The sequence below is a fragment of the Montipora foliosa genome, chromosome 13, assembly GCF_036669935.1.
Source record: "Montipora foliosa isolate CH-2021 chromosome 13, ASM3666993v2, whole genome shotgun sequence".
Lineage (NCBI taxonomy): Eukaryota > Metazoa > Cnidaria > Anthozoa > Scleractinia > Acroporidae > Montipora > Montipora foliosa.
This window is the reverse complement of record NC_090881.1, coordinates 24,874,904-24,887,403: the sequence shown is the minus strand read 5'-3', so window position 1 is coordinate 24,887,403 and position 12,500 is coordinate 24,874,904. Positions and strand designations below refer to the sequence as shown.

Sequence of the window (12,500 nt, the reverse complement as noted above, 5' to 3'; positions counted from 1 at the left end):
ACTAAAGGCTCAGAACTAGGATGAGGAACAATGCCACGTCGAACCCACTCGTTGAGCTGTCTGTGACGCCGATTTAAATCTGGAAACAAAAACCCCACTTTTAACGGTACGGCTCGTGTCCTACTCTGTAAAATCTATCCAACTACGAAAAGGTTCATCACGTCTGAATCCTTACGCATAGCATTAGTTAGAAGTACAACGTTTTAAGGCCTTGCATGAGGTGTATGAAGGCAGTGCTATCCACGCCTTAAGATTGATACCCTCAACAGACCTGATAAATGTCACAAATGCAACAGCTATTGCGTATATACAACACCTTTGAGCCACGATGCTAAAGTGTGGGGGGAGGGATGACCATCGGGATGGAGCCAATCAGCTGGAACAGTCTCTTGCTGGAGTGCCTCAACAACAGGAAAGAGAGATGGTGGGACTGCTGTGGAGCCTCCGATGACACACTGCTCCAGGACTTGCAATGAATGACGCACGTGACACAAGAGACAATTGAACCACTGACATTCCTGAAACAATCGTCAAATAGACGTGAGCTGAAAAGCTGAGCTCCTCACTTCAATAATGCAAATGATCTTTCTCCTCATTAAAACAACGGAGCTATGAGCACAACAGTCCAGTAAAAATCATACATTACAGAAGAAGGCTAGGTGAAGAGACGGACACGAATTCTTAAGGTACTATTTTGTGGCACGCGCAGTAGTTCCCAAAAGTTTTGAGGGGATCTTCCCAAATGAGATGGAGACAATGCCGGTCAGTGATAACTTTGATATACGGCTTAAGGTTGCCTCAAGAGCTCTCTCAGGCTCCCCCTAGTAGTTTGCATTCAGATTTCATTGCTTGTTAGCCAGTCAGAATGGTAATTTGGTGTGTTTCCAAATTTCCCCCTTACCACTCCTCCCCCACCTACGCCAATGTTGTAAATTTTGGGTTAAACACGTATTCCACGGTTGCCATGGATGCCCGTGTCGGATTCCCTCCCTGGCTGTATCTCTGTCATAAAGCAACATAGCTCATCGATTGTTGACGAATTTAAAAACTCGATTAAGACAGAAAAAAAAGCTTTCTAACTTCACCTTCTGTAATACATAACCCATAGTCTCAGACAATCTCTCCTCTGCTCCAACAGAACTGGCAGACTCCGAGTAAACGGATAAGGCGCGTAGTTGCGAGAGCACCCGCGGAAGGAGTTGAGTGACAGGTAAGACCCCAACTAATTCCATTTTTAGCAGAGTTGGAAGCTGCTCCAGGCACAGGTCCATTGATGAACGCAAACGAGGAATGTTGATTTTGACTTCAGGGAAAGAATCTTGAATAAGCGCTGCGGTGGTGTTGATGTCTCGGTAAAGCTTATCAAGCTTGCGAATGAATTCTGAGGCGCTGCAAAAGTAACAATATACATGATGATATTGGCATAAGGACCACAATGCCATACAAAACAACCGATTGGATCAGTTGGTTGATCATCGGACTACCGTGCCCGAGGCCACGGGTTCAAATCCCCGTCCGGACCAACCTCGGGGTCTTAAAATAACTGAGGAGATAGTGCTGCCTTTGCAAATGAAAGTCTAACCATTTGCAGTGCACATACAACCATTTGCAACCATGCACATACACATACAACCATTTGCAAGCATTTGCGGTATATCTAACCATTTGCAGTGCAGACTTTCTTGTGTTCTCGGATAAGAACCAGAAACCGTAGGCCCCGTCTCACATCACTTTCGTGGGACGGTAAAGACCCACACACTGTTCGAGAAGAGTAAAGCCCCCCATAAAAGTGTTGTTCATTGACCCTGAAAAGCTTTTTGGGGGGTCGTTAACTACATATTCACTCAGTCAAAAAACCAGGTTTGAATGGGGCTCGGCCTTGATGACCGTGCGATGGCGCTGGGATCCAAGTCGAACTCACAAGTGTCCAGCTGCATGCACATGCAAAGTGTATATATCAGGCTTCGTGCTGAATTTTGTACAAAAAAATTCCAGGAGTATTCAAGGAGTTTTCAAGAACCAGAAATTGAGTTTTCAAGGAGTGTTTGTAAGGAGATTTCTATGCCATAAATCGTGTTTCAGTGTTTTCTTTGCTTAAAAAGTGTACATTGATATTCTTTCCCACATCCTGCAAGTTAAGTGCACGCACGGGCATTTTAATTTTTGCATTAATCTTTCCCCAATAGTCAATTTGCTCAATTTATGAGATGTCTTGTCTTTAACTTAACGTGATCTTCATTTTCTCTTGGCATGAGGCAACCTCTACAACTTTCACCTAAGCAAAAATTCAAGGAGTTTTCAAGCAGTTTCCCACAAAATCCGAGTTTTTTTTCAAGGGCTTTTCAAGCGCCCTTGAAGTCCAAAATTAAATTCCAGGGCTTTTCAAGCACTTCAAGGAGTAGCACGAACCCTGGATATAGGAAATACGGTCTCTCTTACAGAGAGAGCAAATGACAAAATGACGGTAACGAGAAGTAACACACGGATCATTAGTGTTATCCTACCGCGTTTCGTTGTATTCCCGCTCTACGCTGGCATTAAGCCCCAAGGCTTTGATACTATTCAAATCCATGTCGTCGGTCCCAGTCTTTTCATTAAACCACTTGCTGTAATCAGTGGGATCTACGTTGGCGGGCGGCACAGGAATACCAATAGAGCCCAGACTGAGTGACGAATGTTGTTGTAGTGCTGTCTCTTTAATCACGTGGCAAGTTAGGATCTCCATATAGCGGAGGTCCCATGAGTTGGCAATTTTACCTCCATACACTCCCTGCAAATAAAAAGGAAACGTCGTCAGAACCAACACAGCTTAAATGTCTTATAGTTGATGCAGAAGCAAAGCCGTCATGAAAAACATCCAAAAAAGTGGAACATTCTCATTGTCTTGAAAATTAGGTTGCTTTCCTTTTGCAAGCTACACAAGCAGGGTCCCTGCCCTGTGATTGACTGGTCTTGATAATCCTTGTAATTGCACCCACAAGTGGTGCATTTATTGTAGGTCGTACACCACTTTAGCCTGTACTTGCGTTTTCAATCTTACTTAACCCGAAGCATGCTAGTTCTCGTTTTCTAATGGCAGTTGTTGATGGCCTCCATTGAAGAACAAGGTCCTCTAGCTAGTTTCCTTTTTCCAACTTCAGTTTTATGTCTCGTAATAACGTGAAAATTTTTATATTCCTATTTGAAAGTCCATATTAAAAAATAAACTTTTTGCGAAAGAATTTTTCGATTCGAACGAGAGGCGAATTTTCTTCGATTTTCAAAAGTGTTTAAATTGCCCGCCATTTTGGCACACAACCCGCTCAAGCCTTCTCTCGACTTATGACGAAGATTAAGGAAAACGTGAATACCGGACATGTGGATTTGACACACAAGTTTCACACAGGTTGATGCGAAAAAACGGCCGGAAAGATGCGAAGGCGCTAGATGTAACAACGCAGCTGATCCTGAAAAAGGAATAACTATGCATAGGAATCCTTTCTTCAACTCCGAAAACGTTATTCCTCAAAAAAGAAGGAAAAAATGCCGATAGATTTTGTCTCAGTGGTGACTGGAAACCCGGTAAAACTTCGTCGCTGTGCTAGGTTCATTTCAAAGAGGATGACTTTCAGTATCGTATGGCCAGCCAAATGAAAAGAGTATTGAAGACTGACGGACGAGATTCGCTTACTGGAACAGTGTTGATTTAATTCCCTCTTGAGATCTTCCTTATCCTCTTGTTCTTTTCTGTAATTTTGAAGCTATTCCTCGTCTGCTAGTGGTTCTTCCGCGTAGGGTTCCATGTAGTTCTAGGTTTCAGTGCTAGTGCTGCCTGACTCATCAAGACTGCAACTAGTTACCCAAAAATTCTCTTTGAAAATCCTCAGTTTCGCTGCTGTATTCGCTTCTGGATTCAGACGCACTTTCCTCGATGATAGACATAGACATAATGTATTTTTTGTTTACTGAAAAATACCGAAAACGATCACAGACCGATACCTTGGCGTTGATCACTTGGAAAACAAAGGACCAACGCCAACAAGCATTCCTTAACCTACGTCACAGCGAGCCCGTGAAAGTCCTGACCAGCCTAAGGGGTGTACCAAACAAAAGTAGGATCAGTTTAAAAAATTGTAGGAAATTCGCGTCTCGTTCGAATAGAAAAATTCTTTCGCAAAAGTTCTTTTTTTAACATGGACTTTCAAATAGGAAAATAAAACATTTCAGCTTATGGGAAGCTTAAGGAGTCCAATCTATACCTATCCGATGCGAATGGGCCAGGACGCAACTATTACAACGTGGGGGTCCCGGATGGTTCAGAAAACACAAAGAAACACAAAAGCAGCAAAGGACCATCAACACAATAGACCGGCCTCGACCTCCCTCGGCAAACGTCAGGCTAAAATTTATGTTTTACCGAAAATCAATAAAACTTGTTTGATTTAAGCTAATTTGAAATCCTCCCTGTTCGCAAAAGATATTTAAAAACTTCTCCAAAGAGAGAATAGTCTGCAAGCAGGCTCCGGCTCTGTATCAGGAGAATGGGGTACCAGCCGCGCCGACAAAGAGCCTGTTCGCAGGCCAAAGAGAGAAAGATTTGAATGAGAGAATTTTCATAGGTTTCACGACAAACAGTATCGGATCCTGCCATTCACTGTTTCACGTAAAGGCGATGTTGAACCTCTCTAAAATTTGTAGAGTTCATAAAAAGCATGCGTGGCATCTAACAATACTCAATGTCTCACGTTCAAGTACTAATCTCCCAATACCTCTTGAACTTTGATTAGTCCTGAAAGCATCAATAAGAATTTTTTCTACATAAATTTTCAGAGCCTCACCCGAGCAATGGTATCAGATAGTGCTTGCAGTTGAGGTTCTCCGAGCCCATCTTGTTTTAAAGCCCATCTAATCACCACCTCAAATGATGTCATCAAGTCACGTGTTGATAAAGGGTAACTACCGCTAGATGATCGCGTGCCCAGTTGTTGACGCATGAGCATTACACTGTGGTTAACACACAAGCCAAACAGTGTGGAACGAACCGCGAGAGTCTGGTCTCGAGCTTGCTCCCAATATGTTCGAGGAATGGACTATTGAACAAAGAAAAGCGACCACTGCGTTACTCATCAAGGTCTTGTAAAACATACCATCCAGCCCAAACCCTTGTGAAAGATATGAAGCAATACACAAAGGGGATAACTTCGACAACATTTTTAGTAGTCTTCATAGCTAAGAATTCTAGAACGATGCACTACTTGGGGGTGCGAAGTTCAAAATTTCCACCGAACGGCTCAACTGGCAAATGGCACTAAAGAGAAAAGTTGGCCCAATAGTCAGATCGCTCACCTTCCACCTTTGTCCCCAAGGTTTGATTCCCAGATTCGGCGTAAAACAATTGATGCTACTTAGGTTTACGTTTGTTGGCACTCTAGTCCACCCCTCGCCAAAAGAACAACGTTTAATTTAGTTTCAGTTAATTCATTTGATTTAATTTCCACTTTCCCCAATTACGAGGGGTACCCAAGATAAGCTAATGAGGTCTTTGCGTTATACCTCAAGCGTAGACGTTATTGCGGCTTTTAAGTCCAAATCTGTACACTCGAGGGGCTCGTACGTGTGTCCTTCCCTTTGTATCACGTCCCAGGATAGGTGATGTGCGAACAAAAGAAGCCCCACTGGTAAGTGATCCGCAGGTTCACAAAGTAAGAATATGCGCCACTGAGACGGAGTTGAAGACGTTTCTAGGAATTTGAAAACCACATCGTTACTAGACTTTACATGAGGAAGCAGATTTGTTCGATAGTCTCCCAGTGTTTGGAGGGAAAAAAGGAAAACAGAAAATTCAAAGAAATTATCTTGAAAAACGGAAAGCATTTAAGGTGGCTTACTACAGTTTTCCATGGAAAAAGATCAAGATTTTGAAATCTGTGACATTAAAGCAACAGGATGTCTCTTCTAAAGTGTTACGGTCACTGCAATATTTTGTCAAGGGTGCTTAAAAAATCTTTTCAGTGGTGAAAATCTGAAAATCTAACCAGACTGGAAATACTCTCTTTTGATGACACCCACCCACAGGGTTCGTACACTTTTTCAGATCGAAAATTCAAGGACTTTCAAGGGCCAAATTTTGAAATTTCAAGGACCTCTTTTTTAAGTCGAATAATTTACCCATGGAAATAGTCTGACAGTACAATTCTAGCTCATTTTCCATAATGTGCGTGCGTGAAAATAATGCAAAGTCACTGGTAACCATTCTCGACCCCACAGCTCGTCGCCGGTTTGTATGACATGACTTGAGTTGCTGATTATTTTCACTGAAGTTTTCAAAGATTAAAAATGCGGGTCAGAAAAAAAAAACAAGGACTTTCAAGGACCAAGAATGAAGCACAGAGATTCTCAAGGACTTTCAAGGCCTTGAAAATGTACTCTGAAAATTCAAGGGTTTTCAAGACGCGTACAAACCCTGCACCCACTTATTTCAACATAGTAACACACGTACCGGCTTGCAACTGAAGCCTTGACAATCGGTTGTAGAGGTGCAGCAGCCACATCTTCGAAGCCAAGTGAAGGTTCTCTATTACCAACCAAGCATCTGTTCGAACCGCCGTTGTCAAGGCATTTTCAACGAATTCTTCTTGGCCTTGTCCCACGGAGATTTGCTGGCATTGTATTTTATTAGCCTTGAATTGATAAAACAAACAAAATGACCATTTTACAAACGGAAGCTGCAGAGGGAATAGTAAAATGTCAAAGGTAAAGTTCAGTGTCAGTATGCACCAATGCGGCACTCAGATCACAAAGAGAATTCATGAAAGGAAGGGGTAACTATTTGATATGTAAAATTCAACTTTCGTGCAACACGAGGGACTATGCATGATCCATCTTACATATATTGTCTCAATACTCAATGTATAGGCGACAACCGTATTGTGTTCGAATTATATTGCGCATTCGTGTTGCTTTTGAGTCGTAAAAAAACCATTTTGCGACAAATTGTACGAAGCAATACCTCCGCCAAGCGCTTGATGCTCGCAACAGGAGAAATCTTGAACGGTGTATTTACAGATGAGTGGTCTGGCATCAACACAACAATCGGAATCGAATGCTTGATACTGGAAAGTATCTCGTCAAATGGTGGCAAAGTCTTCTCGATCAATTCACCGACTTCATTTTCCACAAACCTCCCCATTGCTTGTTCAAATCTATCAGAGCGCAGGCAACGAATCATTAGCAACTTGTGTATCGCGTTTTCGTCCGCGCCTTCAGTTTCTATCGGTAGCGGTTGGGTTTCGGGTCTCTCACTACCGTACCAGTCCCTCCATGGACCAGGATTAGAGGCAATATGGGTACAGATGCTTTCCAGTGGGCCTTTGAGACTGGATACCACTAAGATTAGCTCCCAGGCCTCGTGAGCAATCCAGCTTGGCTGAATAAGCGTGGGATCAAAGTCTGAAAGGGCGGGGACCGGAAAAGATGAAGTCCCTAGAGAGAAAGACAGGCATAAAGAAAGGATTAATAAACTGTCTGTCAGAGAGCAATTGCAAGTCGAAAATGAAAAAAAATAAAAATAAACTGGTATATTTACCGGAGAGAATAAGTGAAATTTCCTCTTTTGTTACACTTTCCCTTCTCTGCTTTTCAATTTTGTACAGCGATAGCAATGACGCGAATAGCAGTCGGTGACGTTGATCTAAACCTCTGCGAAAAAAATGAATCCATCTTATTATATAGATAATGATGAAATACCAGGATTTCTCCTTTTACTAAAAAATCATATCTTCACCGCGCGCAGTGAACATATCATTTTTATCTTTCACATGTGAGGATATAGGTGTCGTCATGGTAACGAACACGATTAGCCAATAAAACGCGAACTTCCTCTTCATTATAAGATACTTTTGTGCTTTAATATAATTCTTCTCTACGACATTAACATTTTTATTGTAAAATTTTACATTATCATGATTTATTTTTCACAACTTTCATATCTTGTTTCATGTTACACAACGTGCGTGTTTTAGCGGTTGGTGACCACTTTTTTATCCTTTCGGAAACGAGAAAAACAAGTTGTTTTAAATCTAGACATTTCATCAATATCTATATAATAAACAGAACATTACATGTTATCTCTCACTCGTTCGCTTCGCTCACTCGTGAGAGATACTTTCAGCACTCGAAGATAAAATTCGGATCGCCGCGCGGCCATGTAATATCCTCTATTTATTAGATGTTTTGGAGTGTAGGATCGCGGAGTATTCTTACGATACGAGCCCGTAGGGTGCGTCAAAACAAAGAGAACGAGTAACAATGATCAGCAATACTGCTATCCCAAACATCTAATAAGATATTAATTATCCATCTCGTAAAGAATTTATGGACACTTTTTGCGTGACGCGCACGGTACAAATAACCAACAGTCCTAATAATTAAATGTAATTTTTTTTGTACTGATTTCTCTATCCGCATCAATCTTTGTGGTCAAAACATAGTTAGTCGAGGGGAATGGCCATTCCCCTCGACTAACTATGGTCAAAATAAAAAGAGATCAGTAGTCATACCTGCTGATGTGCCTGTAGAATGACTGAGAAAGTGAAGCGGCCAGCTGTTGCGACTCTTCATCACTGAGAGCTTTGTACTCCACACCAGGCGATGGAAACTCTACTGCGGAAGGCAGAATCACAGAGGTGCGTTTTTGCGTCTTTTTACTACGCGAAGAACTGCGATTGTCGTCATCTAAAGTGACAAATTGATAAAAAAGGAGTTTATTTTCCTATAAAGCAGCCTCTGCTAGACATCGTGCCCCCGAACTCCTACGACTATATCAACCACGAGGAATAGTCTAAAGTACTGGTAGGGCTTGCGTAAAAATACCAAGTTAGATGCCACGAGTTTTGACCGCAATTACCCAGAGTGACCGCTACCTTGCCTCGAACAACTTGGCATGGAGGCTCGTTTTCCAAATTTTTCTCAACAAATTTCGGGCCCGAATATTGATTTGTGAACTTACCATCCACTTCTTCTGAAAAGGTGCTGTAGCCTTTCAACATGTTTAAGACCAATTGGAAAAGCAACTGTGCCTTAAAACCCCTTTCTTACGAAGATAAGGAGGGAAATCTAGCACCCGAAATCCTTAGGGACTTTCAAGAAACGCACGCCCGGATTGATAGCGACCATTGGATCGGGGTAAAAGTTCCAACTGAATTTCAAACTGATAAACGAGAAAGAACGATTTGACCCTGAAAAATTAAAGCCAGTAACACTGGTTACGACATACCCTGATCTTCATCGGCTGTTAAAACTTTAATTACAATGGTTGTTCTTGACTCGTTTTTAACCCCTTCTTCGAAGTCTTCGGTGTCTGATTCGTATTCTAATTTCTCCGATGGAGGCTCCACGTCTTGTCCCACAGCCGACCGGAACAGGGATAGGAAAAAATCCAAGGAAAAACGGTACTCGTGTTGCACGCTGCTCAGTGATCGTGCCAGGGAAAACATCATCACGGCTCGTTTGGCCAGCGGTAAGAATAATTCACGCAGGCTGCGTAACTTGTTAAAGTTGTCAAGCGTATGGGTGAAACGTCTTGCGACCTATTTCAGAGAAAGAAAAAACAACGATTAGTCGAAATGGAAGCGACCAAGTAATCGGCGCAATGTTTAAGTGTCCATATGAGAAGAACGTGACAATAAAATAACCAAATAGCGCAAAGTTCCGAGTGTAACTCCCACGGAATTTATAAGCAAATCCGAAAGAAACTGGCAACTTTAGGCTAATATTTTCATTTTCCATGGAATTTATTAATATAAATATAATTGTCACGCTACTCGCCGTCGCAAGTACAGCAACGACGCAGCTCAACAAGGTCGAACCGAAAGCATACGATGGCGCCTCTGGCTGCCGCTATACGGTCCCTGTGTGACCTTGGAGCGCAGCTTACAGCCAGCTGGAATCAGCTGTTTGCTGGTTTTTGCCCGAGAGGGGAAAACCGGAGGACCCGGAGAAAAACCCTTGGAGCAGACAGAGTAAACCGTCTCAACCTAAACTCAACCTACTTATGGCGTCTGATCCGGGAACCGAACCTGGGCCACATTGGTGGGAGGCGAGTGCTCTCACCACTGCACCATCCTTGCTCCCCTAGTCCATTGTTCCAGTTGTAAGAATCGTCATCGTACTGCCAAAAGAAAGAACCAATTCTCACCTCAGTTCTACAATTCACAAGCTCAGCAATAACCTCCGTTTCTTCCCAGATATTCGTGCCCTGCCTTGCAGTCACCAGACCGAACAGTTTGCTGTCAATATTTCCCAACAGTCTCAGCAACTCCATCATTATCATCAAGCATTTACGAGACTCAACATAGAGATGAGGCTGGACGCGATGAAAAGCTTCCACCTGAATCTCCTCGGCTAAGGCTTCCTCGTCCAGACGCAGGTTAACCAAAGTCGTGACAGATGATACTTCGGTACTGAAGGATGGCCGCGAGGATCTTGATACCAGATATAAGCGAAACTCTGGGTGACACATGACCCGACGGGAGCCGAACTTTACCAGCTTGGAGTCTACACGAAAACCGATAGGAAGTTAATATAGGACTTGCAAACAAAGTTCGCAGTTAACAGATTGCAATTTCAGTTCATACTTTGTCGAAGACAGACAAAAAGATGAAAGGTTGGAAAGCTTTACAAAATGGTCATAAGAAAAAAATTGTCACTGCACCTTTTTCAGGTTCATCACTGACAGATGTATTAATGTGATAAATGAGAGGCATTAACATGGAGTCGACATCACGATCAAGATTGTACAACACCAGTGTCGTGCCACTTGTAATAGCCTTTTCGATCTTCAGGACGACTGAAGGGTCACTGACGAAAAAAATATGCCAACAGTAAGGACATGGACATTAAGAAATACGGGGTTCCTTCTTGACAAATCAGCTGCTTGAGGGTAAACTCGTTAAACTCTCTATATCAATAGATGTCACGCGCGAAAGGAACGCAAAACGAGACGCGCAAGATATATTGTGAACCTCAAATAAAGGGCTCGCATGAGGACCTCCTTGAACTAAGATTACACTGAGAGGGGGAAGAAAAACAGAGAGCTAGCATTCGGAAACATGTAAGAGTAGTAGTATTAATGCAGCTATGGAATTAAATGTTCTTTTAAAGGGCGTAACAGGCTGCAATTTCAAGAGCTGCTGAACCTTGACCTCTTCCTTAAAAAATCAACCAAATTTCCAAGTTTTATTTTAGTCATGATCTTAGTGCTGCTGATGTCAACACAAGTTTCTCCCCGCCAGAAAGTTGTTTTATCCTCTGGTTGGATTTTTGGATTTATCCTTTTTGAAGAGTTGTTGACCAAGTAAAAATCCTTACCTTTCTGCCATGTCAATTTCTAACAGGTTCTCTCCATCTTCAAGGGTCCTTATCAGTTCCAACCCCCTATCATACGGATCCATGAGAAGGGGTACACGTTGCCATGAAGAATTGGCCAGCACTGCATTCTCTATCTTCCTAGGTCCTATTCCCTTGGTGAGAAGCCTTCTAACGTGATATTCACCTAACAACAACTTGAGTATGGCCAAAAGAAACGATTCATATTCTGACAGTTTACGGTTTAGACCTTGATCTTTGCTTAGCACAGGTGTTAAATCATCTGAACTGCCTTCAGCAAGTCCTTCGTCTTGTTTTTCATTTTGTTCAAAATCTTGTTTCTCAGCCTCTGCTCTGGGAAGTTCAGCATGTTCGTCGTCAGCTTCATCGGTCTCCACGCCTGCCAAAAAGACAAAGACAAACTCCTGGACAACGGTTCCAAAAGAAACTATGAGAGTTTTTCACGACGATCTCAGAGGCGTTGTTACTGCAGTTCTATTGTTTCTTTGTTCGTATTAAACCCAGTTGCAAACTTCTTGATCCCCGGACCCTACCCCCTCTAAAAACGTTGATCGTCCAGTTTTTAAGTATGGCCTTGCACTGCTGGCAACTTTATTCAAGGGGAGGGGAAATCAAAACAGAAGATCAAGGAAACCTCATCGGGACCCCAGAAAGACACTTTCTGTCAAATATTTTTGCACCTGCTTATTTGTGTTACCAAAAGCAACAATCCTGGACAAAATTGTTAAGACACTTTTCACTTCCTCCTCCAAATCTATAAAACGTAAACCCTTACGGTTTCCCCACAACCCCCAAACAATCTAGGGGGATAGCCAGGTTATTCAGCTTCTTCATAAACAATTAAGGTGGGGAAGTGGGAGGGGGGTATTGTTGGGCTTTTGTTGTAGTTATCGTCCAAAAGGAAAAAAATTTTGTTCTCAACGATTTTTGTCTTGGATTGTAGCTTTCTCGAACCCTCGGCGCCAGACCCTGTGACACGCTGTCCAATGATAGTACTTGGTGAAGTGATGCGACTAGCTCAATAGTAAACGCATACGCTCCACTCGAGGTAAAAAAGAAACTAAAAACAAAGATATTACCATTCTGTTCGACAGGAGCACCTTGATTTGAATTTTCATCCAGCTGCATGGGTGCCT

At 42.5% G+C, this 12,500-nt stretch overlaps 1 protein-coding gene across 1 annotated transcript in view; it reads right to left on the bottom strand.

The window, feature by feature from the left end:
- LOC137983099 (uncharacterized) overlaps nt 1-12,500 on the bottom strand; it is a 94,632-nt gene that overhangs the window by 11,901 nt on the left and 70,231 nt on the right. Inside the window, exons 68-82 of the mRNA XM_068830281.1 lie at nt 12,444-12,500; nt 11,347-11,743; nt 10,691-10,836; nt 10,175-10,533; nt 9,254-9,566; nt 8,538-8,712; nt 7,565-7,677; nt 6,989-7,461; nt 6,479-6,659; nt 5,533-5,720; nt 4,818-5,069; nt 2,505-2,770; nt 1,086-1,389; nt 317-518; nt 1-79 (exon numbers count right to left, since the gene is read on the bottom strand). The exon at nt 1-79 is cut by the window's left edge and continues 112 nt beyond it; the exon at nt 12,444-12,500 is cut by the window's right edge and continues 280 nt beyond it. Of these exons, the coding sequence (XP_068686382.1) occupies nt 1-79; nt 317-518; nt 1,086-1,389; nt 2,505-2,770; nt 4,818-5,069; nt 5,533-5,720; nt 6,479-6,659; nt 6,989-7,461; nt 7,565-7,677; nt 8,538-8,712; nt 9,254-9,566; nt 10,175-10,533; nt 10,691-10,836; nt 11,347-11,743; nt 12,444-12,500 (3,505 nt within the window). The remainder of the gene's footprint in view (nt 80-316; nt 519-1,085; nt 1,390-2,504; nt 2,771-4,817; nt 5,070-5,532; nt 5,721-6,478; nt 6,660-6,988; nt 7,462-7,564; nt 7,678-8,537; nt 8,713-9,253; nt 9,567-10,174; nt 10,534-10,690; nt 10,837-11,346; nt 11,744-12,443) is intronic.